Source organism: Poecile atricapillus, chromosome 5 (genome assembly GCF_030490865.1).
Source record: "Poecile atricapillus isolate bPoeAtr1 chromosome 5, bPoeAtr1.hap1, whole genome shotgun sequence".
Classification (NCBI taxonomy): Eukaryota; Metazoa; Chordata; class Aves; order Passeriformes; family Paridae; genus Poecile; species Poecile atricapillus.
Window position 1 is genome coordinate 15,865,659 of NC_081253.1, and position 24,148 is coordinate 15,889,806.

At 60.6% G+C, this 24,148-nt stretch overlaps 3 protein-coding genes across 5 annotated transcripts in view; 2 read left to right on the forward strand and 1 right to left on the reverse strand.

Moving 5' to 3' along the window:
* Window positions 1–113: 113 nt before the first annotated feature.
* DNPEP (aspartyl aminopeptidase) lies at window positions 114–5,232 on the reverse strand. The gene is made up of 15 exons (XM_058840306.1): window positions 5,195–5,232; window positions 4,987–5,074; window positions 4,819–4,907; window positions 4,624–4,737; window positions 4,196–4,321; window positions 3,927–4,057; window positions 3,478–3,562; window positions 2,955–3,062; window positions 2,646–2,723; window positions 2,231–2,314; window positions 1,804–1,964; window positions 1,611–1,650; window positions 1,147–1,248; window positions 624–791; window positions 114–228 (listed from the first exon to the last, which is right to left on the reverse strand). Exons 1-15 carry the CDS (start codon window positions 5,198–5,200, stop codon window positions 178–180), a joined length of 1,431 nt encoding a protein of 476 aa, XP_058696289.1. The 5' UTR covers window positions 5,201–5,232; the 3' UTR covers window positions 114–177.
* A 6,354-nt stretch (window positions 5,233–11,586) lies between these two features.
* Window positions 11,587–17,026, forward strand: DES (desmin). The gene is made up of 9 exons (XM_058840060.1): window positions 11,587–12,227; window positions 13,687–13,747; window positions 13,923–14,018; window positions 14,108–14,269; window positions 14,357–14,482; window positions 15,182–15,402; window positions 15,536–15,585; window positions 15,875–15,957; window positions 16,079–17,026. Exons 1-9 carry the CDS (start codon window positions 11,677–11,679, stop codon window positions 16,118–16,120), a joined length of 1,392 nt encoding a protein of 463 aa, XP_058696043.1. The 5' UTR covers window positions 11,587–11,676; the 3' UTR covers window positions 16,121–17,026.
* A 1,954-nt stretch (window positions 17,027–18,980) lies between these two features.
* SPEG (striated muscle enriched protein kinase) overlaps window positions 18,981–24,148 on the forward strand; it is a 38,742-nt gene continuing 33,574 nt past the window's right edge. For 2 of the 3 annotated variants that reach the window (XM_058840494.1, XM_058840497.1), the window contains exon 1: window positions 18,981–19,862. In XM_058840494.1, the coding sequence (XP_058696477.1) occupies window positions 19,454–19,862 (409 nt within the window). In that variant the 5' untranslated portion in view covers window positions 18,981–19,453. The remainder of the gene's footprint in view (window positions 19,863–24,148) is intronic. The other variant, XM_058840495.1, reaches the window with a different exon arrangement.

A 24,148-nucleotide genomic window follows, 5' to 3' on the forward strand; every position in this document is an offset into this window, starting at 1 on the left:
ATGAGTGAACGGGTCTTGCTCACAGTTCCAGGGGAGAGCACAGGTGGGAGCCATGGGAGTCCCCAGGGGGAGCCACGTACGTCAGCCCCAGCCACAGTCATGGACCACATGCCGGAGAGACAGAAATGCTTTAATGGCCCCAGGACTAAACCCACTGCTATTCCCTCTCCGCCATGTTCAGTCGACCACCAGGCTGCTGCTGACCGTCGGCAGGAGCTCGAAGAAGCCCTGGAAGAAGAGAGGCTGTCGGGATGGGCTGAGCAAGGCGGTGTGGGGTGGGGTGACAGGGAGTGGGGGCAGGCAGCAGCTCCCTGTCACAGCGTCATAGTAGGCAGCTACTAGCAGAAAGCAGAACCATGTCGCCATAGTAACCCATCGCTGACTCAAGGCTAGCACCGGTTGCCATAGGAACTACTTAGGGATGGCAGTCACTGGGGAAGGCTGGGATGAGAGGGGGCACCTCCGGAAGCAGCCAGTACCTGAGCTGCTCTAGAGAGTTGGGGAATTCTGTGGGATGGCTGGGCTCAGCCCCAAAGCAAGGATCGGATGGGGACACGGGGATGTGGGAGATGCAGAGCAGCAGGGAGCAGGCTTTAGCACAGGCTGGGGGACACAGGGCTCACCTTGAAGAGGGTGATACTCTGAAGCACTCCCGAGGTGCAGCACATCTCCCGGATGGAATGCATGGCCAGCTGTGGGCAGCCAATGTCCAGCACACGCAGCCCCAAGCGGGAGGCCAGAATGGGGCCGATGGTGGTGCCACAGGGTGTGTCGTTGCGCACCATGAACTCCTGCATGGGGGCAAGACCTCAGCAGCTCTACGTGCTGCCCCATGGCCTCCCACAAGGGCCCTCAGCCCTTAAGGGAGGTGACCTGGGACAGGGAAGCAGCAGCAACCCATGCCAGGGTTCAAAAAATGCTCCAGAGATAGGACATGCTCAGGCCAGGCTCCCATCCTGTTCACCAGCCTGCTCCCTGAGGCAGTCCTGGAGCTGGAACCCCAGAGCAACAGGCAGCACCAAGACCCCAGTGGGGTCAGACATGGTAACAGGGGTGGAGCTTTGGCACAGGCCCCCTCTGATGAACCCAGGGGCAGGGCTGCAGCCTAAACTGATGTTCAAGGAGGGCTCACCCAGCCCTGCTCACCTGCAGAGGGACACCCACGCGGGCGGCAATGTCCCGGATTACGGCTTCAGTGACAGCTGTAGAGGCGTAGCGCTGGTTGCTGTTCACTTTGATGACAGGGCCCTGCACAAAGGAAGGCACCGCGGGCCCATGATGGGACCCAGGAATAGAAAACACCCATGCCCAGGCAATGCCATTCCACCCCAACATATCAGTCCATTCTCCCTTTCCTGGGTGAGCCCATGGGGATGGGGACAGTGTTTCCATGGGGACAGCCCCAGCTCAGAGCAGGGAGAAGCTCCACAGACAAGACTGGGATCCCAAGTGATTAACATTAGACGTTTGGCATAGTCAAATCCCATTGCAAGATAAAGGTTTCCCATTTGAATACCCGAGTTGTGCCCTGGGGGCAGCTGGGCAATCCACAGCGCTGCAGGACAGACAGACAGCAACCATCCTAGACCAAAGCAGAGGGCTGCCCTCACCTTGTGGAAGGCTGGACGATGATTCTCCTCATGCTTGTCGCTGCAAAAGAGAAGCAAGAATTTCCCACTATAGCCTTCCCTCCCTGCAGCAACAAGGACTGTCCTGTGTCTACTACCTGGGGAGTGATGGGGATACGTCCCACAGGTGGCAGGGCAGGCTGCTCTCACCTGTGCCATGGCTCAGACTACTCACACGTAATTGGGGTGCACAGCGTGGGCCATATCAGCACTGATCATGTAGGACTTGGCCACTGCCTCCTCAAAGGCTGTCAGGTTGTGTGGCGATGCTGAGATCCGGCGCAGCACCAGCTCTGTGAGCAAGGACTCTGCACCCTGTGCACTCTCTGACCCTACCTGCCAAGGACCACCATCAGCACAATCCTGCAGCACCATGGGCCAGATGGGTGACAGGGTGCTCCCTAAAGCCAGCAAAGCAGCTTCCTACCACACCAGTGCTTCCCACCCCTGCCTGGGCCATGCTCCATGTGGGTGTAAGCAAATGCCTGCCTCCTCCACTGGGGTGTGAGATCTCTCTCTCCTGCTAGGCATAGCTAGGGAAGAGCAGAGAACACGGAGTCCCTTCTGATGCCAGCCACCCCACAGATGTGCCCCTTGCTCACCTCCTCATTGTCATAGAGAGCGATGAGACGCACATTGGGCTCCTGGGAGAGGGATGAGGGTGCTGCACATGAGTCAATCAAGGCCTGCAGGGTTAGGGGGGAATGGACACCAGCCTGAGTGCCACTCCATCCTGGGAATCTCACGACTGAGCCATCAGGAAATCCCCCAGGAGAGACCAAAGCATGGAGGAAGGGAGCTGTGGCCACACACATTGCCCAGCAACAGCAGGAGTCAACCCTGGAAGCTGCTGGGAACCCCACATGCCCAGCAAAGGGGGCATCCAACCCCAGGTCCTCCAACAATCTAGACCCATTCCACAAGAACACAACTCCCTGCAGAGCCTTTGGCCAGCCCAAAGGTGAGCTGGGCTGGGTGGGGGTCATGCTACAGCCTCCAGGTTGCTTCCCCTCTCACCTGCAAGGCGCAGTAGCAGCTGTGCAGGTTGTCCAGACGGGGGGAGAAGATGAACTCATCGAAGGCACCACCCACCGTCTGCAGAGAGCCAAGAGGAGTAGGGCACAGGCTTTGGATCACCAAAAAGTACCTGCCACTGGATCTCCATTCCAGTAGCCTTATCTCTGCCCCTCAGGAGCAGCTCCCTCTCATTCCATTCAGCTCCCAGCCCTGGCACATGCCAGGCAGAGGATGTGTGCCAGGTAGCACCTGTGTCGTGCCAGCCCATAGGCTGCATGCAGACAGAGGGATACTCTTGCCCTTACTCACCGCTGGCTGCGTATCTGCCAGGCATAGTTCCAGCTCCACAATCTGCTCTGGTTTAACCCCCAGCTGGGGGCAGATCAGGGAAAGAAGAACAGGGCTATGCCGCTCTGCCTGGGAAGAAAGCAGAGCTGTGGGCAGGACAGGCAGTAGATGACAGGAAAAACTCCCAGTTTCCCTTTGCAAAGCTGTCCCTGACCCTGCTTATGTTGGCACAGTACTCTCTCCTACTAACATGTCCTATGTTCAAGTCCCCACTTCACCCAGGATGGCCCTATGCCCCTGTGCTAGCCCCCTCCCTGCCCTGCCACCTCAAGGAGATGCACCCCTTCCACACTGGCTGCAGGCAAGGGTGAGACAAGAGAGATGGATGAGCAGATGTCCTGTGTACACAACTGTGAGGCAGAGTGGAAGGTTACCAGCAGTACACAGGGAGAAAGGGAAGCTGGTGGCAGGTCCCTCAGGACTCAAAGGTGACAAGTATGAGGTACTTGCAAGCATCCCTGCTGATCCTTGGCATACAGCTCACCTGGGCTGCAGCACTGCAAGGTGTAGACTCCATAAGCACCTCCTTTTCCAGCTCCTCCTGTACTGCAGTGGCCAGAATGGGAACCCTGTGGGGGTCAGCAACATTAGCTCCCAGAGCTTTGCTCACCTCACCTGCTTGGGTCACACACCACCAAACCTTCCTGGGGTGTTTGCCTTGCTCTTCCAGGGAGTGATTGCTATGCCGAATGGAGCAAGAATGCATATTTTAAGTACAAATCTATTGTGCAACCTCAGGACACCCCAGTGTCCTTTCCCAACTCCTATGCTTGGAAGCATCTCCTAGAAGGACTCCATGGGGCTAAAAGCCACTGCAGATCTCCCCACTGCAGTGAGCGGCTGCCAAAGGGAGAGCCAAGGCGGGGCTTTGCTCTAGCTGGGTCCCAGCCCTCCTGAGGGGTGGCCAGGGGTTGGGGCTGAGCCAGGCCTTACAGGTGGTGCTCAGTGTTGGGCCCGAAGTCCTCATTGATGCTGCGCTGCAGATGGATGGCCAGGTGAGGAATGCGGAGGATGGGCCGCTCCACACGTACCAGGCGCTGTTCCAGGCGCCCCGTGGCTTGGTCCTGAAACACAAGGAGGACTTCTGCGGCCACGCCTGCAGAGCTGAGAGGTTGCAGCAGGTCCCACTGCATGTGGGGGTCAGCAATCCGGTACCAGAGACACACAGCTATGCGACTGTGCGTGCCAAAATTCAGACTCACCTTTATGATCACCCTCCCGGCCACGGTGAGGTCACGGTCAAACCAGGTGTTCCAGATGCCCCCTCCATAGGTCTCCACACCAACTTGCACTATGCCCACCTGTCCCCGCTTAGAGCGACGCTTCACCTGGGCAACAGCAGAGGTGTCACTGCTGGCACCATGGAGCAGCTGGTGGGAAGTGGGCAGCACGTGCCTCATTGCTGATGCTGCCAGCACAGGGTGCAGTGAGGGGCTTTGCAGGACAGGGGACACAGAGGAGACAGCAGCAGGCAGAGCAATACAGGGGCTGCTCTGGGCGACAGATTTGGGAGGTGTAGGGAGCCAACAATGATGCTGCAGGGCACAGGGGTAGTCAGGATAGTTTTTGCTTGTGGCTTGAAACTGGAGGACCCCAGAGAAGAACTCGGCACCCAGCCGGGCGACCTTACCCTGAGGCAGGGGCTGTCGGTGTGGGCTCCTATCAGGCTGAACCCATTGCCGGGCTGGAACTGGCCGCCGACGGCGAAGGCGATGAGGGTGGAGTAGTTCCTGGTGATGAAGTACTGGAGGCAGAGGGGTAGAGGTGAGGGGTGAGGAGCCCCGTCCACCCGCGGCTCCCGCTGCCCCGTCCCAGCCGGGCCCACCTTCTGCGCCGGCCGCACGTCCCAGTGCTCCGTCTCCTTCAGCTCCTGGAAGCCGGCCTGCAGCAGCCGGCTGCGGCATTCCGCCACCACTGCGGGGGGAAGAGCCATCAGGGCCGCCCGCGCGGGAGGGGAGAGGGCCGGGGAGGGGACCGGGCGGTGTTTATTTACCGTGGTATGGCGAGGGACCGCGGTTCACAAACTTCACCAGTTCCTGCGCCGCCGCCTGCGCCGCCGCCTTCGAGCCCTGTGCCGCCACCTGCGGGCACCGCCGTCACCGCACATCGCCGGCAAAACCCCGCCCCGGGCCGGGACCCCCGCCGCACCGGGGACCCCCGTCCCGGGCGGCACCGACCCGAGCCCGCCACCCGCCCGGTACCTGCATGGCCGCCACCGCCCCGCGCCGGCCCGCCCGGCTCCCCCTGCCGGCACGGAGGATCGCACAGCCTGCACCCCGCAATCTGCACCCTGCGCTCCGAACTCTGAACCCGGCAGTCTGAACCCCGCACCCTGTACCCCGCAATCCACACCCTGCACCCGGCAATCTGCACCCAGCCCTGCACCCCGCAATCCGCACCCTGCACTCCGAACTCTGCACCCGGCAATCCGCACCCCGCACCCTGCAATCCACACCCTGCACCCTGCACCTCACACACTATGCCCCCCGCCATGCACATCGCACTCTCACCCTGCACCCCACACCGTGCAATCCACTCCATGCACCCCTCAGCCCGCACCCTGCTCCAGACCAGGCAAACACAGTGCCTGATAGGAGTAGGGTAGAGCTGAATCAAGGGTGGGTGGAAGAGGGACACAGCCGCGTGGGGTCGGGGTGGGAAGCAAGGAGCAGGGACAGGCTACAAAACAATGGTCACCCATCCTTCCCGGGTATGCCCCACTTCTAAGGAGTGGAGACTGGGAGAAAAAGAGCTGCCCCAAAACGGGGCTTGGCCTGTCTGCAGTGGGGTGCAGATGCACAGGAAAACACACTCGCTTCCCCAAGGCTAGGTACATTTGGAGTGGGTCACAGACAAGCTGCAGCTCGCCATCGTTGTTGCTCCCCTGCCTTGGCGCTGTCTGGGACTTACAGGAAACAAGGCACAAACCCTTGGTGCCATGTTGGAGACAAATGTCTCTGAGTGACAGCAATGCACTGGATTCTGAGACCTGGCACAGTGGCAGGGCAGCACCCAAGCTGCCTGTTAGCCCCAGGGGCACTCCCAAGGGATAGGACCCCTTGGCCTTGCATGGATTAGGTTGCCTCCTTCCCTTGGCTGGGTTCCCTTCATGGGCTGGATGCAGCCAGTGGGGTTTTGGGTTTCGATCAGTCCTTGTGCATCATTTCACAGCAGGATCCTTTCTTCCAAGCAATGGGTGTGTGGCCTTGGGAGATGGACGTGGCAGCCTGTGAGTGCTGCATGGGGCCCAGGTGTTGGGTGCCAGCTGGATTCCCAGCTCCTGAGTCACCCATGTGGGCACTCTGTTAGCTGGAGACGCCATCCATGTTCTGAGTACTGGAAACTGGTTGTCCTGTTACCCCTGACCCTGTGACCTGTCGTGCCGAGAGCTCCTGACAGCTCTGGATTTATGCTTCTAGCCCCCAGCACCTGCCTCTCCCCACCACCAAATGGGAACGAGCACTCCCACTGCCTGGCACCCTGCAGATAGACAGCTGGAGGGTCTCCATGTCAACTACAGCACAACATAGGGCCAAGACCCCACAGGCCAGGCCCCCCCAGGCAGGGACAAGGTTGGGAGCACCCAGCACTCCAGCCCAGAGCTGGGATACATATGTCAAAGGGACATGTATGCCAGGCAGCCCTCCCCACACTCCTCCTGCCAGCATCACCCCCCTCTGCTGCCGGAACACAGCTCAGGGCTAGGTGCTCTTGAATAGTTCCCAGGCTGTGCCTGAAGAACATCTGAGGACATTTAGAACCTTTGGCTCCCCAGCCAGTGGATGCCCAGAGCGGATGGGTGCCGAGTGGGTGCTCAGGGTGGATGGTTCCTGGGGTATGTGTGTGTGCAGGAGCAGGGTGTGCCTGGATCTGGGGGGTCAGAGCAGGAGTGAGTGGCAGGGCCGGGTGTGGCCTTCCTCTAGCCCTGCCGCTGTGAGCAAAGGGCAGTGCCTTGGCGTGCCACAGCTATTCCAGGCACAGCAGGACATCCAGAAAAAGCTCCTGATGGCTATATCTGGGTGGGCTCTGACTCACCCCTGGCTGGGTGCCAAGGGCTGCACAGCACCTGCCATGGTTGCCCCCTACCCCATCACCGTGTTTCTGGGAATACAGTGCTTCCGTCCCCATCCCGCGCTGCCCATGGATCATCCAGTGCAGCACGGAGCCAAAGGCAGCCCTTCCAAAATGGCATCATCTCCTCCTCTGCATGTGTGCACCCTGCTGCTGGGCTCATGTGTGTGCCCAGAGGTGCCTGGCAGAGACAGGACCAGTAATGACAGGGCACTGTGGTCCTCCCTATGTCCCCTGGCAGCCCTGGGCAAGCTTTGCTGCAAGAAGTGTTCCCTGCTGGCAGTAGGCCCTGGGGATGGGCAGGCAGTGCTTAACCCTCCCTGCTGGAAGGGGTTAATAGAAAGATGGCCCAGGACAAAGACTGTAAACACAGTAGAGATCCAGGAAGTGTCACCCCTGCCTGGACCCCCCTTGCCAGCCCTGCCAGGATGAGCAAAGGGATGGCATCCATCGAGGCCATGTGGTCCCCCGCATCCCAGCCCACGTGTCTGAGCATGGGAAAGTGAAATCACTGCCCAGGAATTGCTGGAGGCTGAGTGAATGGCCACCATGCCTTACGTGAGCCATCAGCGATGCAGCGGGTAACGCTACCTCATCTCACTGGCATGGGTGATGCTATCGAGGCCTGCAGCATCCTCATGGACCACTCAGACACTTATCCACCCCCATGTCCACATGGATCACAAGGGCAGCTAGGCATCTTCAGTGTCTCCACACCACGGGGGCAGGTGAATGTCCTTATGGACCATGGGGGCAGGTGGACACACTTTAGCCTGCCCCTACGCAGCAGGGATAGGGAAATATCCCCAATATCCCCATGGACAACAGGGCCAGATGTAGATGGGTGATGGGGCAGGTGTATGCTTCAAGCATCCACATGGACATGGAAGGAGCTGGTCTCCCCATCATCTACACAAGTCAGGGCAACAGCTCACCCCCAGAATGCTCGTGAAATATGGAGGTAACAACTCACCCAGAGGACACACAAAGACCAAGGGAAGTGAGCAAACACCTCCCAGCATCTATACAGGTTGCATCTGGACACCCCTGGCATCAATGCTTGCCATGGGGGCATTCAGGCACCCCCCGGATTCTGTGCCACTCACAGACAGGACAATGTCCTCAGCATCCCCATCACCTGGGGACATGGGGGTGGGCACCAGGCAGTCTGTGCACCCTCTGGTCCTGAGCTCTGGAGTGGGCAAAGGCATGGGGGCAGCTGCGATGAATAGCAGGCATGGTGGGACTGGAGACTTTACCCAGCAGCTCCTGGGACCCCATCAGGCCAGGCTGGGCCTTGGTCCAGGCAGGGAGGGAGAGCCACCTCCTATTTAGACAATAGCATGTGCTCTGGATCCGTCAGCACTGGGGAATGGGCCACACAGTCCTTCCCTCTTAGGGTAAAGGCGTCTGGGAGGCTCACGGCTGTAAAAGGAGCGGGATGAAGGAAGACAGCCAGGAGTCAGGAGGGAGGGGGATGGACACCCCTGCTGCTTCATTCCCATTCCTCAACTCACCCTGCAGCTAAGGCCAGGCATAAGGGGGCACTGGGTCCTGGTGGCAGGGTATAGGGACAAGGAAGGGTCAACATCCTGTCCCCATATCCTGTCTAGCTTCAAGCCCCAAGATGCCTACAGCCCAAGGAGGCTGTGCTGGGTTTAAATCCTGGGGGAGCAGCAGGGAGGGAGGGCCAGGAAGGAGGGGCGGCTGCAGGATGCAGCTGGCTTTGCTCACAGGGATGTCATGACCAGCGGGAGTTGTTTGACATTCCAGCTCCAACTGCCTTCCCGGCAGCAGTGTCATCCAAGATTTGATGGAAACTGGGACCAGGCCAGTGCGGGGGTTCAGGAGCCACTTCCCAGGCTCCGCTGGTCTGGGTCAGCCCGGCCTGGGATGGAGCTGTGGCGAGGCTGCACAGGGCTGGACAGGACAGGAGACAGCCTTGCACTTTTGCCCTCTGCAGCCTCCTCACTTTCTGCAGCCTCTGGGTCTTTAGTTGGCACAGAATGTTTGGCATTTTGTCCCTGGGATGGGACTCAGGCAGGGTCTCTGGGTCCTGCATTTCATCCCTCCTTCCTGTCATGCTGGGTTCTCCAAGCAGACAGGGATTTCCTAAGAGGTTTGTCCTCTGCAAGACATGGGGCCCCTGCTTGCCCAGAGCCATACCGGAAGGCTGTCACCACAGCTAAGGAAAGGCCACTTCAAACAGTCTCTCCCAGAGCAGGGTCAAGAGGATGCTCCTGGTTTACCCCTCAGAGCTGCTTCCCCTCCAAGCAGCAGTGCCCAAGAGTGTATTTCCCATCCTTGGAGCACCCTAACCCTGCACCCCCTGCTCTGTGGGATGAGGATGAGAACAAGTGTTACCCAGGCCTGAGATGGGATTTGTATCAACCCACCTGAAACACCAGGGCAGGGTGGTGCCTTCTGGACACAGCACCCCTGAGGAATCCATCCTCCCCACACTCCCAGCTGGCAGAGCAGTGGGGTGGGGTCATGGAAAGGGATGTCTGAGCTCTGTTCCTGGTGGTGTGCTGTCCCAGATACCGAGTCCCCCCTCACCTGCCCCTCTGCACACCAACTAAGGGCCAGCTTGCTGGCACTTGCAGCACAGACAGGGCACACGTGCGGGGCTCTGAGATGTGCAGGGCATACTCGGAATGGGGCCAGAAGGAGGAAGGATGCTGTCTGTTTTTCCATCTACTCTCCCCCCACAAGCCCCCCTTTCTTCCATTCTCTCCCTGTGCTGGGATGAAGCAGCCTCATCTGGAAATACCTTCCCTTTTAAAGGCAGGCTCCTCCAAGCAGCTTGTACTCTCTGGGAAGACGCTACATCACTCTGCAACTGGGTGGCTGGAAGAGGCTCCAGGGATGGGGGGCTTGGAGGAACAAAAGGGATGCAGAGCATTGAGCCCACCTGCATGTCTGTGGGACCCAGACTTTAGCTGGCTCCCCAAGTGACGTGGAGCAGGGAGGCAGCAGGGAGGAGTTCCTCCCAGAGCCAGGGCAAGCTATGAACAAGCTCGAGCCTTTGCCTGATGCTGATGCTGCCATGGGTGAGCCATGGCATTGCTTGGCTTCTATGTTACAGCTGGGACAGAAGGCTGGGAGGTGCGGGACCAGGCAGGGCTGAGCGCTGCTGTCCTGCTGCTGAGTCACCCTGTGCCCAGTGGCACAGCGGTCACCTCCACCAGGGCCTTCAGGGACAAAAGCACTGGGGCTGAGCCAACTGATGTCAGCCAAAACAGCCCAGCTTGGACAGAGCCGGGGGTCACCAGGTGTGCTGGGGAGTCTGGGGAGGAGGGGGTGCTGCCCAGGCAAGGGGAACCCTCATGAGGGATTCCCCCAGCACAGATACCCTCCCTCAGGATGTCCTTTTCAGCTGTCATGGGTTCGTGCAGGGCCCCGAGGGTCTGCCCTGATCTGCCACTTGTCCAGGAAGCTGTAGAGTGTGTTTTCAGACAGACTTAGAAATTCCCCATTGTGGGAGTTTTTGGGGAGCTGGTCTGGGCTTTCTGAACCCCAGTGTACTTCCTGGCTAAGGAGGAGGCCAAGGAGGAGGCCAAGGAGACAGGGCAGAGCCTGCTGTGCCTCAGGATAACCTGGGGACCTGGCTCTGCTCTTAGGGTGATGGGGATCAGAGAGGGGCTAGGGCTGCTCCAGGCAGGGTCGCCATCCAGCTGCGCTCTCCACACGCCTGGAGCAAGAAGGGTTAACAGAGTGCCTCCCCCACTATAAATACCACGTATGTATGTCCCACACCCCACGAGTATGAGCAGGGAAGGCTATTTTGGTTGAGTGCCTGCTGCTTTGGGAATGTGCCGGAGCGAGGACAGGGGCTGACGTCACCGTCACTGGGGCTCAGACCCAGCACCTGCTCGGGGTCACTCAGCAGCACTCCAAAAGCACCCAGACCCTGGCCAGTGCTCAGCCCCCGTGTCAGAAACAGTTTGGGTGGTGGGCAAGCACACTCAGGGCAGGTGATCCCCCAATCAACCCCTCTCCAGGGCCCTTCCTTGCTCATTTTCTGGATGGGGGGGCTGGAGTCTGGCCCCACATGGAGACTTGAGCATGGTGCTCTTGCCAGGGGGTGGGTCAGGGCATCACCTCGTTTGGGGCGCTCAAGACCAATTTGGGGACCACAGCTACCTGGCATGGGGTTTGGCTCAAGGGGGTCAAGTGATGTTGTGAAGGTTCCCTTCTTTCCCTTCATGGCGTCAGCCTAGGCCGTCTGTCTGTCTGTCTGTCCGGGCCCCCTGTGGGTGGCACTACATCCTGACAGGGGGTTCACCACCAGTCTGCCCCACTTCCTCCCCTCGCACCCCCAAGGACAGGGCAGAGCAGTGGTGTCAAGGCCTCACCAGGGAGCTCTGGGGTGCCCAGGGGTCTTTGTCAGCCGGGGGGTGTGGGCAGGTGAGGGACAGTGGGCGGGGGCTGCGGCCATCTCCCCCGCGGCAGCATCCCCCAGCTGCCCGGCAGCAGGAGGGGCGGGTGATGTCAGCAGGATACAAATAGCGGCTCGCGGTCCCCTCCCGACGCCTCTCCGAGCTGTGCCGGCCGCTCGCCAGCCCTCTGCCTGCTCCCTGCTCCGGCCTCGCCTCCCCACGCCGCCACCATGAGCCAGTCCTACTCCTCCAGCCAGCGGGTCTCTTCCTACCGCCGCACCTTTGGCGGCTCCCCGGTCTTCTCTCGTGCCTCCTTCGGGGGCAAGGGCAGCAGCGGCAGCTCCGTCACCTCCCGCGTGTACCAGGTGTCCCGCACCTCGGCCGTCCCCAGCCTGTCCACCTTCCGCACCACCCGTGTGACGCCCCTGCGCTCCTACCAAAGCGCCTACCAGGGTGCTGGAGAGCTGCTGGACTTCAGCCTGGCCGATGCCATGAACCAGGAGTTCCTCCAGACCCGCACCAACGAGAAGGTGGAGCTGCAGGAACTCAATGACCGTTTCGCCAACTACATCGAAAAGGTGCGCTTCTTGGAGCAGCAGAATGCCCTCATGGTGGCCGAGGTCAACCGCCTGCGGGGCAAGGAGCCCACCCGCGTGGCCGAGATGTACGAGGAGGAGCTGCGGGAGCTCCGGCGCCAGGTGGACCTGCTCACCAACCAGCGGGCTCGTGTGGAGGTTGAGCGTGACAACCTGCTCGATGACCTGCAGAAACTCAAGCAGAAGTGAGTGGGGGGAGGGGGCTGGAAAGTCCCTGTGGGCATCCAACTCCATCCCTAGGGGTGGGTGGGGGCAGAGCTCACCCTGGCAGCCCCTCGGGTGTTTGCTGCTACCCTCGTGCCTCGTGCTCAGAGCCCATCATGATCCCAATACTCTATCCCCCTAGACCACTTTCTGGTTGCCCAGGCAGCACCCAGAGGGTAGAGTGGCTCCCATAGCAGGGGTGTCCACTATGCCCTCCCTTGCAGTGAGGCTGGGGCCCAGCTGTAACACCACAGGACACCCAGAGCTGGGATATCAACATGCACCTCACCCCAGGGTCCCCATCTCTGCTCACACTGGGGAGGGCTGCTGGGCCCCTGGTGAGCTGGGCTTTGTGGGATAGATGGACAGACAGATGCAATCAGGTAGGCGGAAGTGAGGGGACAGATAACCCAGGGAGGGTGCTCCATCAGCTCCAGGTGTGAAGGAGGGAGTGGAGGAAGCGGCTGCACTTCCACAGGCCAGGGATGCTCCAGGCCTACTGTGAGTGTCCACGGTGCCCTGTGACCAGTGGGAGACTCCAGAGATGCTGTGGACTTGGCTGGTACTGGGGGGAAGAGAGTGGTGATTATCCACAAGGGTGGCCAGGCTGAGGGAACCCTCAGGGACTGATGAGCGTGGGGAAGGTGGCAGTAGGGGCAGATACTCAAGGGGAGCTGTATGTTCTGATGATGGTCTGCACCTTCCCTCCTGGACTCTGTGCCCTGGGGGACACCATTCCCTTGGGGTGACACAGCCTGCTGCCTCCTGATAACCCCAGCCACCACCACAGATGGCCAGCGCTGGTTACCTCCCTGGTGCTGGGGAGCTGGGGGTGGTGGTATGAAGGAACTCTCAGTGACAGGGGAGGAACAGGGCCCAGAACAAACGGGTGTTGGGTTTCTGCCACCCCATGTGCCAGCACCACCTGGGCACCTCCATCTCCTCCCTGCTGCCTTCCCACTGACATGCAGCCTGTGGTGCTGTCCCCTTCCTTGACACAAGCCTGGATCTCCAGCCCTGACCTGAGCCTCTCCCACAGCAGTCCCCACAGCACATCCCATCCCACAGCACCACTGAAACCTGTCTGTGCTCCTGCTCTCCCTGGGAAAGCTCAGCTGGTGGCCATCTCTCAGAGCCCCTGTGTCAGATCCTTCACCCTGTCCCCCAGCTGCTGGTCACTCTCCCCTATAAGGGCCGGGGCAGTGTGCGTGGCACTGAGCTGACCTCATGTCTTTGTGATCTCTCCGGCGTTGACTATAATAGGGAATGGGAGGAAGAGCCCCTGGCCCCCCGCCAGTCCTGTGCTGCCTGCCGGGAACACAGGACAATCTGTTTTCTTCCTACCGGGCCATGCTGGGCTTAAGCACAGCTCGGGGGGACATCACCACGGAGGGACGGAGCTTCCTCCAGACCCCCCTAGCCTCCCTTCTCTGCCTACAGGCTACAAGAGGAGATCCAGCTGAAGGAGGAGGCTGAGAACAACCTCGCTGCATTCAGAGCTGTGAGTACTTGTCCCCTTAGTGCTGTGTGGGAACCCTACCCTCTTCTCACCCCCATCTTCCCCCGGCAGCCTGGCCCCAGCAGCAGGGCATGGTCCGGGACACAGCTTTGCACCTTCCAGCCCTCATGCTCTCCCTGCAACCCCCCCACTATCTCTCATTCTGTGTCCCTCCCAGGATGTGGATGCAGCCACACTAGCACGCATTGACCTGGAAAGACGTATCGAGTCCCTGCAGGAGGAAATTGCCTTCCTCAAGAAGGTGCATGAAGAGGTAGGTCAGAAGTGGCACCCTTTTCCAATGGCATTGACAGGGCAGGGAAAATGCAGCGGGTGCCCTGAGATGTCATCTTGTCCACGCAGGAAATCCGGGAGCTGCAGGCACAGCTGCAGGAGCAGCACATCCAGGTGGAGATGGACATCTCCAAGCCTGATTTGACAGCTGCTCTGCGGGACATCCGTGCTCAGTATGAGAGCATTGCTGCCAAGAACATCGCCGAGGCCGAGGAGTGGTACAAGTCCAAGGTGCGGGAGGTGGCGGGCTCTGGGCTGGCCCCGGCGCAACGGGTTCCATCTTGGGGGCCGTGCCCACTGACCACGGTCTCTCCCCAGGTGTCTGACCTGACGCAGGCAGCCAACAAGAACAACGACGCGCTAAGGCAGGCCAAACAGGAGATGCTGGAGTACCGGCACCAGATCCAGTCCTACACCTGCGAGATTGATGCCCTCAAGGGCACGGTGAGCTAGGGGCAGCATTGGGAAGATCCCCAGCTTCCCTGCAGGGACCTGCTGCTCCAAGGCTGCTCAGGGACCTCTGGGACATCTCTGGGGTGGGGGGCTCTCTCCAGCTCTCTGAGTTGTTGCTGAAGAGGGCACTGTACCCCACATTTGGGCTGCACCTCCCCTAGCAGTGGCCTGGGCTCCCACACAGTGTTTTGGCAGAGTCCTGGAATCAAAGTGCAGATTGTAAAATGTGACCCAGCCTAGGAGGCTCCAGGCAGGCGGGCACAGGGCTCAGGGTGTCTGGTTGCAGGCTGGCAAGGTGATTACAAACAAACAGGGCACAACAGTCCCATTCTGGCACAGTCATGTTCACAGGAGCTGGCCAGCAGCCACCAGTGCCACCCCCAGGCAGCCATCCAGTACTTCTGCAGCTCTCTGTGCCCTCTTGCTGGGGTAGGATGGCTTTGCTGGGGCACCTGGGCACCAGGGTGCTGGGGTTGCCTGGTACATGCCCAGCGTGTCCCTGTGAGACCCTGCTGCCTGGCACTGGGCAGGTGGAGGGTTACAGTCACTCACCATGGTCCCACATCAGCTGAACCCAGCCCGGGGCTGACCATGACTCTCCCCAGATTCCCTGGCATCCCCAGTGCCCACCACAGGTGGCCCCTGGCACCTCTGGGTTCCCCCCCTCACTGAGCACCCCTGTCTCTCCAGAATGACTCGCTGATGCGCCAGATGCGGGAGATGGAGGAGCGCTTTGCGGGCGAGGCTGGTGGGTACCAGGACACCATTGCCCGCCTGGAGGAGGAGATCCGACACCTGAAGGATGAGATGGCCCGGCACCTGCGTGAGTACCAGGACCTGCTCAATGTCAAGATGGCCCTGGATGTGGAGATCGCCACATACCGCAAGCTGCTGGAGGGCGAGGAGAGCCGGTGAGTGGAAGAGGGGCAGGACAAGCTGGGGGGACCAGCAGGGTCAGCGGTTTTTTTGGGGTCTGACTTTTTGAGGACACGCCTGAGGGCTAGGGCTGGCTGGCACTAAGCTTTCCCTTCTGTGTTCCCACAGGATCAGCATCCCCATGCACCAGACCTTCGCCTCTGCACTCAATTTCCGAGGTGAGCCTCACTCCATGTGGAGGGGAACCTGGGATGAGTTCCCAGTGTTCCCCAAAAGTGCCCACTTTTGGGGCAAATGTCCCTCCTGGGGGGGTTGTAGCCGGGCTGGCAGGCTGGGGACACACATGTGCCACAAAGACCCCTTGGCATGGGGGCACTTGTTTGGGTGTTGCTGTGAGCTGAGGTGGGGTTAAACCAAGGCTGCTGAAGCTCCTCAGTGACCCCAGCCCACAGCTGTGTCCCCATTCCACATGTCCCTGGTCCCATCCCCTGTGTCCTTCCCTCACAGAGACCAGCCCAGAGCAGCGGGGCTCCGAGGTGCACACCAAAAAGACCGTGATGATCAAAACCATCGAAACCCGTGATGGGGAGGTGAGCACAGGGTGGCACCGGAGGGTGGCTGGGAGGCAGGGGACCGAGGAAGGCGCCTGTTCCCGCACCTGGGGCTCTGGTGTGGCACGGCACAGCGTCTCACAGTGCTTCTCTCCCACAGGTGGTGAGTGAGGCGACTCAGCAGCAGCATGAAGTGCTGTAGAGGAGGCTGCTCCAGCAGCCCACTGGCACCTTCTGTCCCTGCCTCCGTCCCTCCGCCGTGCCCCCCTCCTGCCCCCCGCCTCGCCTCTCGGCGCTCCCCCGGCACTGCCTGAGGAGTCTCCCCCATGCAGCTGCCTCTGGGCCCCCCATACCCCCCGGGCTCTCTCCTCCGGCTTCAAAAGGCTCGCTCTGCTTTTGCAGCTTCGCAGCGGCAACGCCAGCGTCAGGATCAGGCCAGGGCCGGGGGGCGGCAGGAGGGAGGGACGGGACAGGTGGGACGGGCTGGGGGGAGCAGGTGGTGGCCGGGGCCAGCTCCATGGAGAGCCGGACGGTCCCAGCAGCGGGTTCTGGATCCCCCCACAGGCCCCTTCCCATGCTGGGCACAGGCTTGGGGCTCATCCCACAGGAACGGGGACCCATCCCCCTCCACCAGCACCGCCGTCCCCGCTGGAGCTGGCCCTTCTCCAGGTACACGGCGGCGATGCTAGGGATGGGGAGAAGCTAGCCATGGTCTGGGCTGAGCCCCCTGTTCTCTGCCCAGCTCAGAGCGAGGGGACCCCCAGCCTGCGTGTCCCCCCCGGCCCGGGGGGCTCGGGCCCTTCGCTGCCCCCGGCCCGAGAGGCAGTCCCGTGGGGCAGAGGAGGGCAGTGCCCGCCCCTCCCCGTGGCGGGGACCCCCAGCAGCAGGAGGCTGCACGGGGCCAGGCTCATGAGCCGAGAGGGTACCCGTAGGTGGACACAGGAGAGAGGAGGAGTGAGTGAATGGCAGAGAGGGGGGAAAGAATGAGAGGAGCCGGAGAGAGGCCCGGGGGGCCAGGGCAGGCATCCCCAACCCTCGCCCCAATGCACCCCCACCCCACCACGTGTATGAGACTCTTCAGGCGGCTGAAATAAACAGCGGAGCATCACTCTGTCGTCTCAGTGCATCGCTGGGGCAGAGAGGGGATGGAGTGGTGGGGAGGCAGCACCTGGGGAGGCATCACAAGGGCCAGGTGGATGGACGAGCCAGCAACTCTTTGGGCTGTCTCCTCCCTAGGCTGCTGGGACCCCCAAAAGGTGTGTGACTATCACACGGAAGGTTCTCGAGCATTTTGCTGCCTGAGGTGGTGTGTTTCTCAGTTGCACTGGGTGGGAAAGTCCTGTTGGGACAGGGAACAGTGACACCTAAGCCCTGAGCAGGTTCGAAGGGGTGCTGGGTGATGATCCTGTATCTCCTACACACACCCAGGGTCACATACCATCTCCTCGTGGCTCTCAGCTCCACAGCCACCTCCTTTTTAACCCCGCTTGAGACCTACCCAAATCCACATCTGCCCAGGATTTTTCCAAGCCCCTCCAAGTATCACCAACCTGCAAGCAAAGCTATCCTCATCCCTAAGTGACCTCCTGGTCGTGAGCATCAGACCCACCATCCTATGCTTACATCCCAAGCTCAACCTCCAGCCTCAACCTGCCAATACCATATGCTCTCTTCCTCCCAACACACATGTCTCTCTCCCTGTGGTCAGGTTGTGGGCATCTTGGCTTCAGCTCCTTCATCCCAGCACTGGGGGATGCTGCAGTGGAACCCAGATTTGAGTATCCCATGTGGGAGAGCAATTCAGGATTGCTTTGCTCTGGAAGATGTTGGAGGGTCCACAAAACTCTGCCAGGCAGCAGACGCCAGGGAGGGCAGTGGGCTTGGTGGGGGGTGATGGTTTAGGGACAAGGCCTGTGCTACTGCCAGCAGTGGGAAGTGGGCCGGGGGTGTCCCTGATGGAGAGGCCAGCGTGACAAACCCCAGCTGGGAAGTGTTGGATCTCAAGGGATATCTCCAGCAGGTGGCCCTGTGACATCGAGGACAGTCCCCAGGTTGCCTTGGCTTGGGATGACACCTCGCTCCCTGCAGGCCCAGGCTGGCCGTGCCAGAGTTCAGCCCCTGGGGGCAGGCTGGGGACAAAACATTCCTTTGCTTTCGGGGAAGAGGCTCCAAGGCCTCTTCTGGGCATGGCTCAGCCACTCTGCAGCCAGGCTGTGGGTCTAGCAAGGCATTCCACTCCATTGTGCCCCAGCCATGCAAGCTGGGAAATCCTGGGATTTTCTCCTTTCTAGTGATGCTCCACTGATGCTGGCATCCTTAGGCTGGTGGCAATGGGCTGTGCCAAAGCCGTCGGGGCTGGCCTGCAGCTGGGAAGCACCGTGGCGTGTCGCTGGCGTCCTGCTCACATAGATTTACTGCCCCTGGCGAGGGCGGCTGGGGCCAGGAGCCGAGGCTTCGCCATTGCTCCAGGAGATGGGGAAGCCCTGCCTTGCCCAAGGATGGCCAGGCAGCATCTGGCACACACCATCCCTGACTGCTCGCTGCCTGGAGCGCGGCGTGTGGCAGCTGCCGCAGGGCGCCCCAAAGCCGAACAGCTCCAGCAGGGCTGGCCGGGAGCCACACTGCCCGGGGCAGAGGCAGCGGCCCAGTGAGAGAAACGGAGTCTTGATGCGTTTGCAGCCTCCCGAGCAGGGAGGATTTGTGGTGATCAGGGATGCTGGGATCCCCATCTCTGCTGTCTGCTGGGAACGGAGCTAGGGGGCCCTGAAGGGCTGGCTCCCGCCCGGGGTCTTGCGTTGCAGGAAGCATGACGGTGTCCTTTCCCTCCACATGCCGTCAGGGTCTCTCTGCCCTGATCCAATGACACTGCCGGAGAAGGGGAAGCGGGGGAGGAAGGCTGGGTCCCCCCCGAGCCTCTCAGCTAATATGGAAAGGTGCTGGCCCTTTTCTATCTTTGCAAGTGGAGCTGGGCTGCAGGGACGGGGCGGCAGGCGCAGAGAGGGGGAGCCCAGCCAAGGAATGTGACATATCAGAGGCAGCTGCCACTTCAGGAGAGGGGGCAGAGGGAGCGCAGCTCGCCGGGGGCTGCGCGGGACGGGACGGGCCGGGTGAGGGGGGGGACGCCACGGCCCCAGCACGGGGACGGCTCAGCGAGCGGGCAGCACCCGTGGGACTCGCACCCCGGCCGGCGAGGAGCAGGTGCCGAGGCGCTGGGCGGGCTTGGGGGTGCAGCAGAACACGGGGTGTGAGTGCCACACTGCACCGGGCGCTTGGTGAGTGGCGGCTGGGCTAGCAGGAACCTGAGTCCCAGCCTAAATATAGTCCCTTGCTTGCCCACGGGCTGCGACCTTTGGGGCTGCAGCCTGTGGGGGGTAGGCACCGAACCGGAGGGCATTTGGACTGGGGGGTCGCCACTGCCCCAGCGCCCCGGTCAGGCACCCGGCACCCCCAGACTGCAGGCAGGGGGAGAAGAAGGGCACGACGTGCTGGTTTGGGGTGACACGGGTGGCGGGTGGTGGTGGGGGAGCTGCAGGCTATGCACCGAGCACAGGGACGCAGCGGCACGAGTAGGGCCGGTGGGGAGCCTCGGGCAGCCCCGCCGAGCCCTGGCATCCCCCCGAAGCGCGCCAAGGTCACAGCAGAACCGGGGCCGCCCCAGGAGGGCTCAGCTCGCCTGGCAGCGCCGTATTTTGTGAGGAAACTGAAGAATGCAGCGATCGGCACCGGCTGTGACATCCGGCTGCGAGTGGTGGTGGCGGGCAGCCCCCGGCCCAGCCTCCGCTGGTACCGAAACGAGGAGCAGCTGGCCCAGGGTGGCGAGGAGTATGGCACCCTCTGGATCCGGGACAGCAAGAAGGAGGATGCCGGTGTGTACACATGCGTCGCTGAGAATGAGCAGGGAGAGGCCATGACCAGCGCTGTGCTGGCCATCATTGACATGGAAGGTAAGGGTGACGTGGCCACCAGCACTGTCGTGCTGGCACAGACCTCGACAAGGGTTTGCCGAGGGTGGCAGCAGTGCTTTGCAGGCTCTTGCTGCAGTGCCCTGGAGCCAGACAGGGCTGCTGAGCTTTGCTGTGCCCACCCTGCTGCAGGCTGGGGTGTCCGGTGCCGGCAGCACTGGGATGGCTCTCCAGCCTGGAGCGAGCATGTGGCTGCAGTACCCGCTGCCAGGCCAGGCTGGGTGCCAGGACTGGGCACAGAGGTGTTGGGAGCATGTGATGCCAAACCTGCTCGGGGCAGGAGGAGAGACAGAGAAGAGAGAGAAAGAGAGAGAGAGAGAGAGAGAGATGGGGATTGAGCACATGGTACTGGTGGTACCACCCACCACAGCAACCAACACGGTCCTCAGTACCCCCCCACCAGCTGCCCACGGGCAGAACTCCCGCACGATCACCATAATTCCTCTACCAGGCATTGGAAATGCACTGGCTGAACTGAAACGCCAACGGGGCTAGGAGGAGAAGCCTAACATCTGAGAGGTGGGGCTGACGTGGAGGTGGAGCTTGTGCCCTGCGGTGGGCGAGACCTGGTAGTTAGTCAAGGCAAATTGACAAGCATTTGCTTATCCCTGTGGCAGCCTCTCTGCTCGTCATCATCACCCCTGGCTGCAGCAGTCAGAGAGGGAGTGCATGGGGGCTGCACTCCCAGCCCTATGGGCTTCGTCCTGTGGGTATGGGGCTCAGACCCCTCTGCCCCATCATCACGGAATCATGCAATCATAGTCATAGAATTATTTATGTTGGAAAAGGCCTCTAAGATCATCAATCCAACCCTTAACCCAGCACTGGCAAGTCCTGGTTAAACCATGTCCCTAAGTGCCACATTTACGTGTTTTCTGAATACCTCCAAGGATAGTGTGTCCACCACTTCTCTGGCCATCCTGTTCCAGTACTTGACAGCCCTTTTGGTAACACATTCTTCCTCGTGGAGGATGGATGCCACCTCCCTAGGACATTGAAGGCCTGAGTGTTGGGGAGTGTGGAGGCAGGCAGCACTGCCCTGAGATGTGAGATATGCTGTCTACATGGGGACAGCAAGGATGAAGAGTGAGGGAAGCAACACTGAGCCCTGAGGCTCCAGGGAAGGAGCTGCACCTGGGACTCTGCAGCACAGGAGGTACAGCAGAGATGCTGCACCTTGAGCAGGGAACTGGATGTCTGTGGCAGGTCAGAAGGAGCCTTCACAATTCTGGAGGGGAGTACTGAGCCAGGAGTCTGGAGAAGTGGTGTTTGGAGGATGGAAGAAGGTTTATATGCAGGTCAGGAGCCTGGTGGGGTAGCAGGAGGAGCAGAGAAGTGTGCAGCAGGGGTTCTGCCCTGCAGTGAGTCTGTGTGGAGGCACTGTGCAGCACGCCTTTGGGGACCGTGGCACGGTGCAGCTGGATGTGAGGTGTGTGCAGAATGGAGACATGCACTGCCCCGGAGGAGAGGCAGCCTGTCCTGGGTGAACAGCAGGGGGGTCACACTGTCTTCATGCATGCAGCTGCACCTCTCCATGGCCACACCAGTCTGGGCCCCAGTGCTGCACAGCACAGTCTGATTTCCCCAGGTGCCCGTTCCCGTTGTGCTGACGCACTCTTCCCTGCTCCCAATTCCCAGCCTCCAGCCCTCACCACCGCCTTTCTGGGGCAGCTGAGGGAAGGACGGAGCAGCCAGGATTGCCTAACGTGCATTGTGAATGTCACCCTGCCTTGGGCAGTCCTCCCAGCAGGCTCTTGGCCATGGATGCATCACCATACCAAAAAGGTATCCCTGGGCCAGAGACACCTCTGGAGCTGTGCAGACTTTGGGGCACTGGGTTGAGCAAGGAGCAGGGTGGCCCATGGTGTGGCTTTGTCATTGTGGCAACACAGAAATGTCTTTGTGGTGCTGTGGCAGTGCCAAGAGAGTGCCACATCCTGCCAGGTGCTGGACAGATCTCCAGGGATCACAGAAGTTTCACTCTTAGCTCTGCCATCCTCATACTGGGAAGGGACATCCCATCCTTGTTCCCTGGGGCACTCTGTGAGCCAGGTCATCAGCCACTTATAGGGCAAGAGGGATGTGTGCAGGGTCCCCAGGCAGGATAAAGGCTCTCTCTGGACTTAGGATCCCAGGCCCCTGTGTCTGGAGGTATTGGAATGCTTTTGCTCCACTGGTAAGATCAGCTGTTTCTCTGGGCTTGGGGTCCCAGTCCTCTGTGTCTGGAGGTGTTGTTGTGTCCTTGCTCCATCTGCCATTGACAGGTAGTGCTCTCTGGTGGGCACAGCGCCCCTTTTCTCCCTGGTGCACTGCCAGGCTGAAGATCTCTGTGGGGCCAGCCCTGGTTCTCCCCAAGGTGGCTCAGGTCCCTGCTGGTGGCCTGGGGGGGCTCCGTGCTGCTCGTCTCTGTACTCAGCCTGGGAAGCTCCTCCTGTACCAGCTCAGCAGTCCCCCTTGCTCACACAAGCCCGATTTAGCTCCTCTAATCTCTTGCCCTGAATCTGTCGCTCCACCCCACTAATGATTTTCTCCTGCTCTTCTCCCAGGTTCCCTGAGCACGTCAGCGCTCACTGTAGGGAGCAGGGAGAGCATGTGTGGGGCTGGCCAGGCAGCCAAGTGCCAGGGCTGCCAGGGTCACACCATTGCCACTGTCCCACCCTATCCCCCCCCATGCCCCACTGCACTGCCCCTCCCCTGCTGTAGGCTCTCCCTAATGCCCCAGCTCCGTGGGTGCAGATGGAGTGCATTGACCCTTCTCACAGCAGCACCAGGCTGGTCCAGGGGCTTCCCAGGTCCACCCAGGGAACCTTCAGATCCTTCCAGCCAGCCCTGGGCCCTACCATAGCTCCATTGCTCCTGGACTTGCTAAAGCCTTTATCACCTCTCAGCTGCATCTCCTGAATTTTTTCCCTGTAAACTGGATTAAATCACCTCTTAAGAACCCGAGCTAATCTCCTTTTAGAGCCCAGCCCTTGTTCACTGTGCCAGAGCTGCCTGATCCTCCCCACCCAGGCTGCCTCTCATTTCAAGGTTGGATGTGTCCATCTTGGGCTCCCTGTGCAGGGTCTTGCTCCATTCGCCTCCACCTGCACTCAGCAATCAAACCATCTTGGAGCCTTTCCTCTGCCCAGGAAACAGCCTGCACCTGCCTGCATTTGGGGGCAGGAAAGGGGGCAGAATCTTCCTGTGTGTGGTGGCCCTGCATGACCCCTTCCTGTGTGAGGAGTTACAGTGGGGCAATGCTGATGAAATTTTTCAGCTGATGGTGCATGGCAATGGGAGTGGAGCCCACTGGGGATGGCTGTGCTGACAGCGTCCCTGGTGGCTCAGCATCCCTGGCCATTTATCTCAGTGCCTAATTTTAGTCCCATAATTTGCAGCACCGTGCCCATGTTTAATGCCAGCTGCCGCAGAGTGGCTCCCACCTCTGCTCCCATCCACCTGGGCAGGGGGCTGGTGTGGTGGCCATGTGTGCCAGATTCCCATCCCAGGGTCTGTCGGAGCGAGACGTCTGCTCCCAGCGAGCGGGGTGGTGAGTGCAGCTGTCCAGTCAGTCACCTCCACCCCTGCCCTCTCGCCTGCTGCTGGAGGGTTATTTTTGCTGAGGAATGTGCCATCCCCTTGGATTCTGGCAGGCTGCAGGGCTTGTGTTACAGGCAAGAGGCCGAAACCCAGGCCTGCAGTTGGGTAAATATAGCACCAATATTCGGGACTGCATGAGGGGAGGACAGCCTCTTCCTCCTTCCAGGGCTGCCCATCACTCCCATTGCCCTTCTTGCCTCCTGACTCCAGGTTGCTGGCTTGTGCCCTGGCATGGTAGCACTAGGAAGGGGCTTCCACCCTGCTGCCTGCACTCTTGCCTGCTTTCCCCCAGAGCAGGCAGCCCCTCAGTCCCAGCTAGGGGCTATGCCAGAGGCTGGCAGAGCAGGGATGTAATGCCTCATGCCATCCTGCTCCATGTCCAGGCGCCCAGAGCCAAGGTCACATCGTTGTTTTGCATCCCTGTGTTCACCGCCTGCAGTGAGCACCGTGTGCTCAGGCATCCTTCTTGTGGCAGCAAGGGAGGCAAAGCTGGAGAGGGCACTGGGCCGTCCCAGCCCTTGGGAGAGGGGGGACAGCACAGCACTGCTCCTCCACAGGGTCAGAAAGATGCTGTGGCGCTGCCCTGCCTGGTGGCAAGGGACATTCCGCTGCTGTATTTATTTTCCTTGGGGATAGAGCTACGGAAGGTGCCCACCTACCCAGGCTCCTAGCACATCCCCACCTCT

Bases quoted from the DNA above. Each gene is read 5' to 3' on its own strand.
- DNPEP (XM_058840306.1), bottom strand. The intron at 4,738-4,818 runs GTGGGCCCGGCT...CTCTGCCTCCAG, and splicing joins ACGTGCGGCCGGCGCAGAAG to TACTTCATCACCAGGAACTA. The intron at 3,063-3,477 runs GTGAGCTGTATG...CTTTCTTCCCAG, and splicing joins CTTGCAGTGCTGCAGCCCAG to GCAGAGCGGCATAGCCCTGT.
- DES (XM_058840060.1), top strand. From the start codon at position 11,677: ATGAGCCAGTCCTACTCCTCCAGCCAGCGGGTCTCTTCCTACCGCCGC. The intron at 14,483-15,181 runs GTGAGCTAGGGG...CTGTCTCTCCAG, and splicing joins TTGATGCCCTCAAGGGCACG to AATGACTCGCTGATGCGCCA. The intron at 15,403-15,535 runs GTGAGTGGAAGA...GTGTTCCCACAG, and splicing joins CTGGAGGGCGAGGAGAGCCG to GATCAGCATCCCCATGCACC.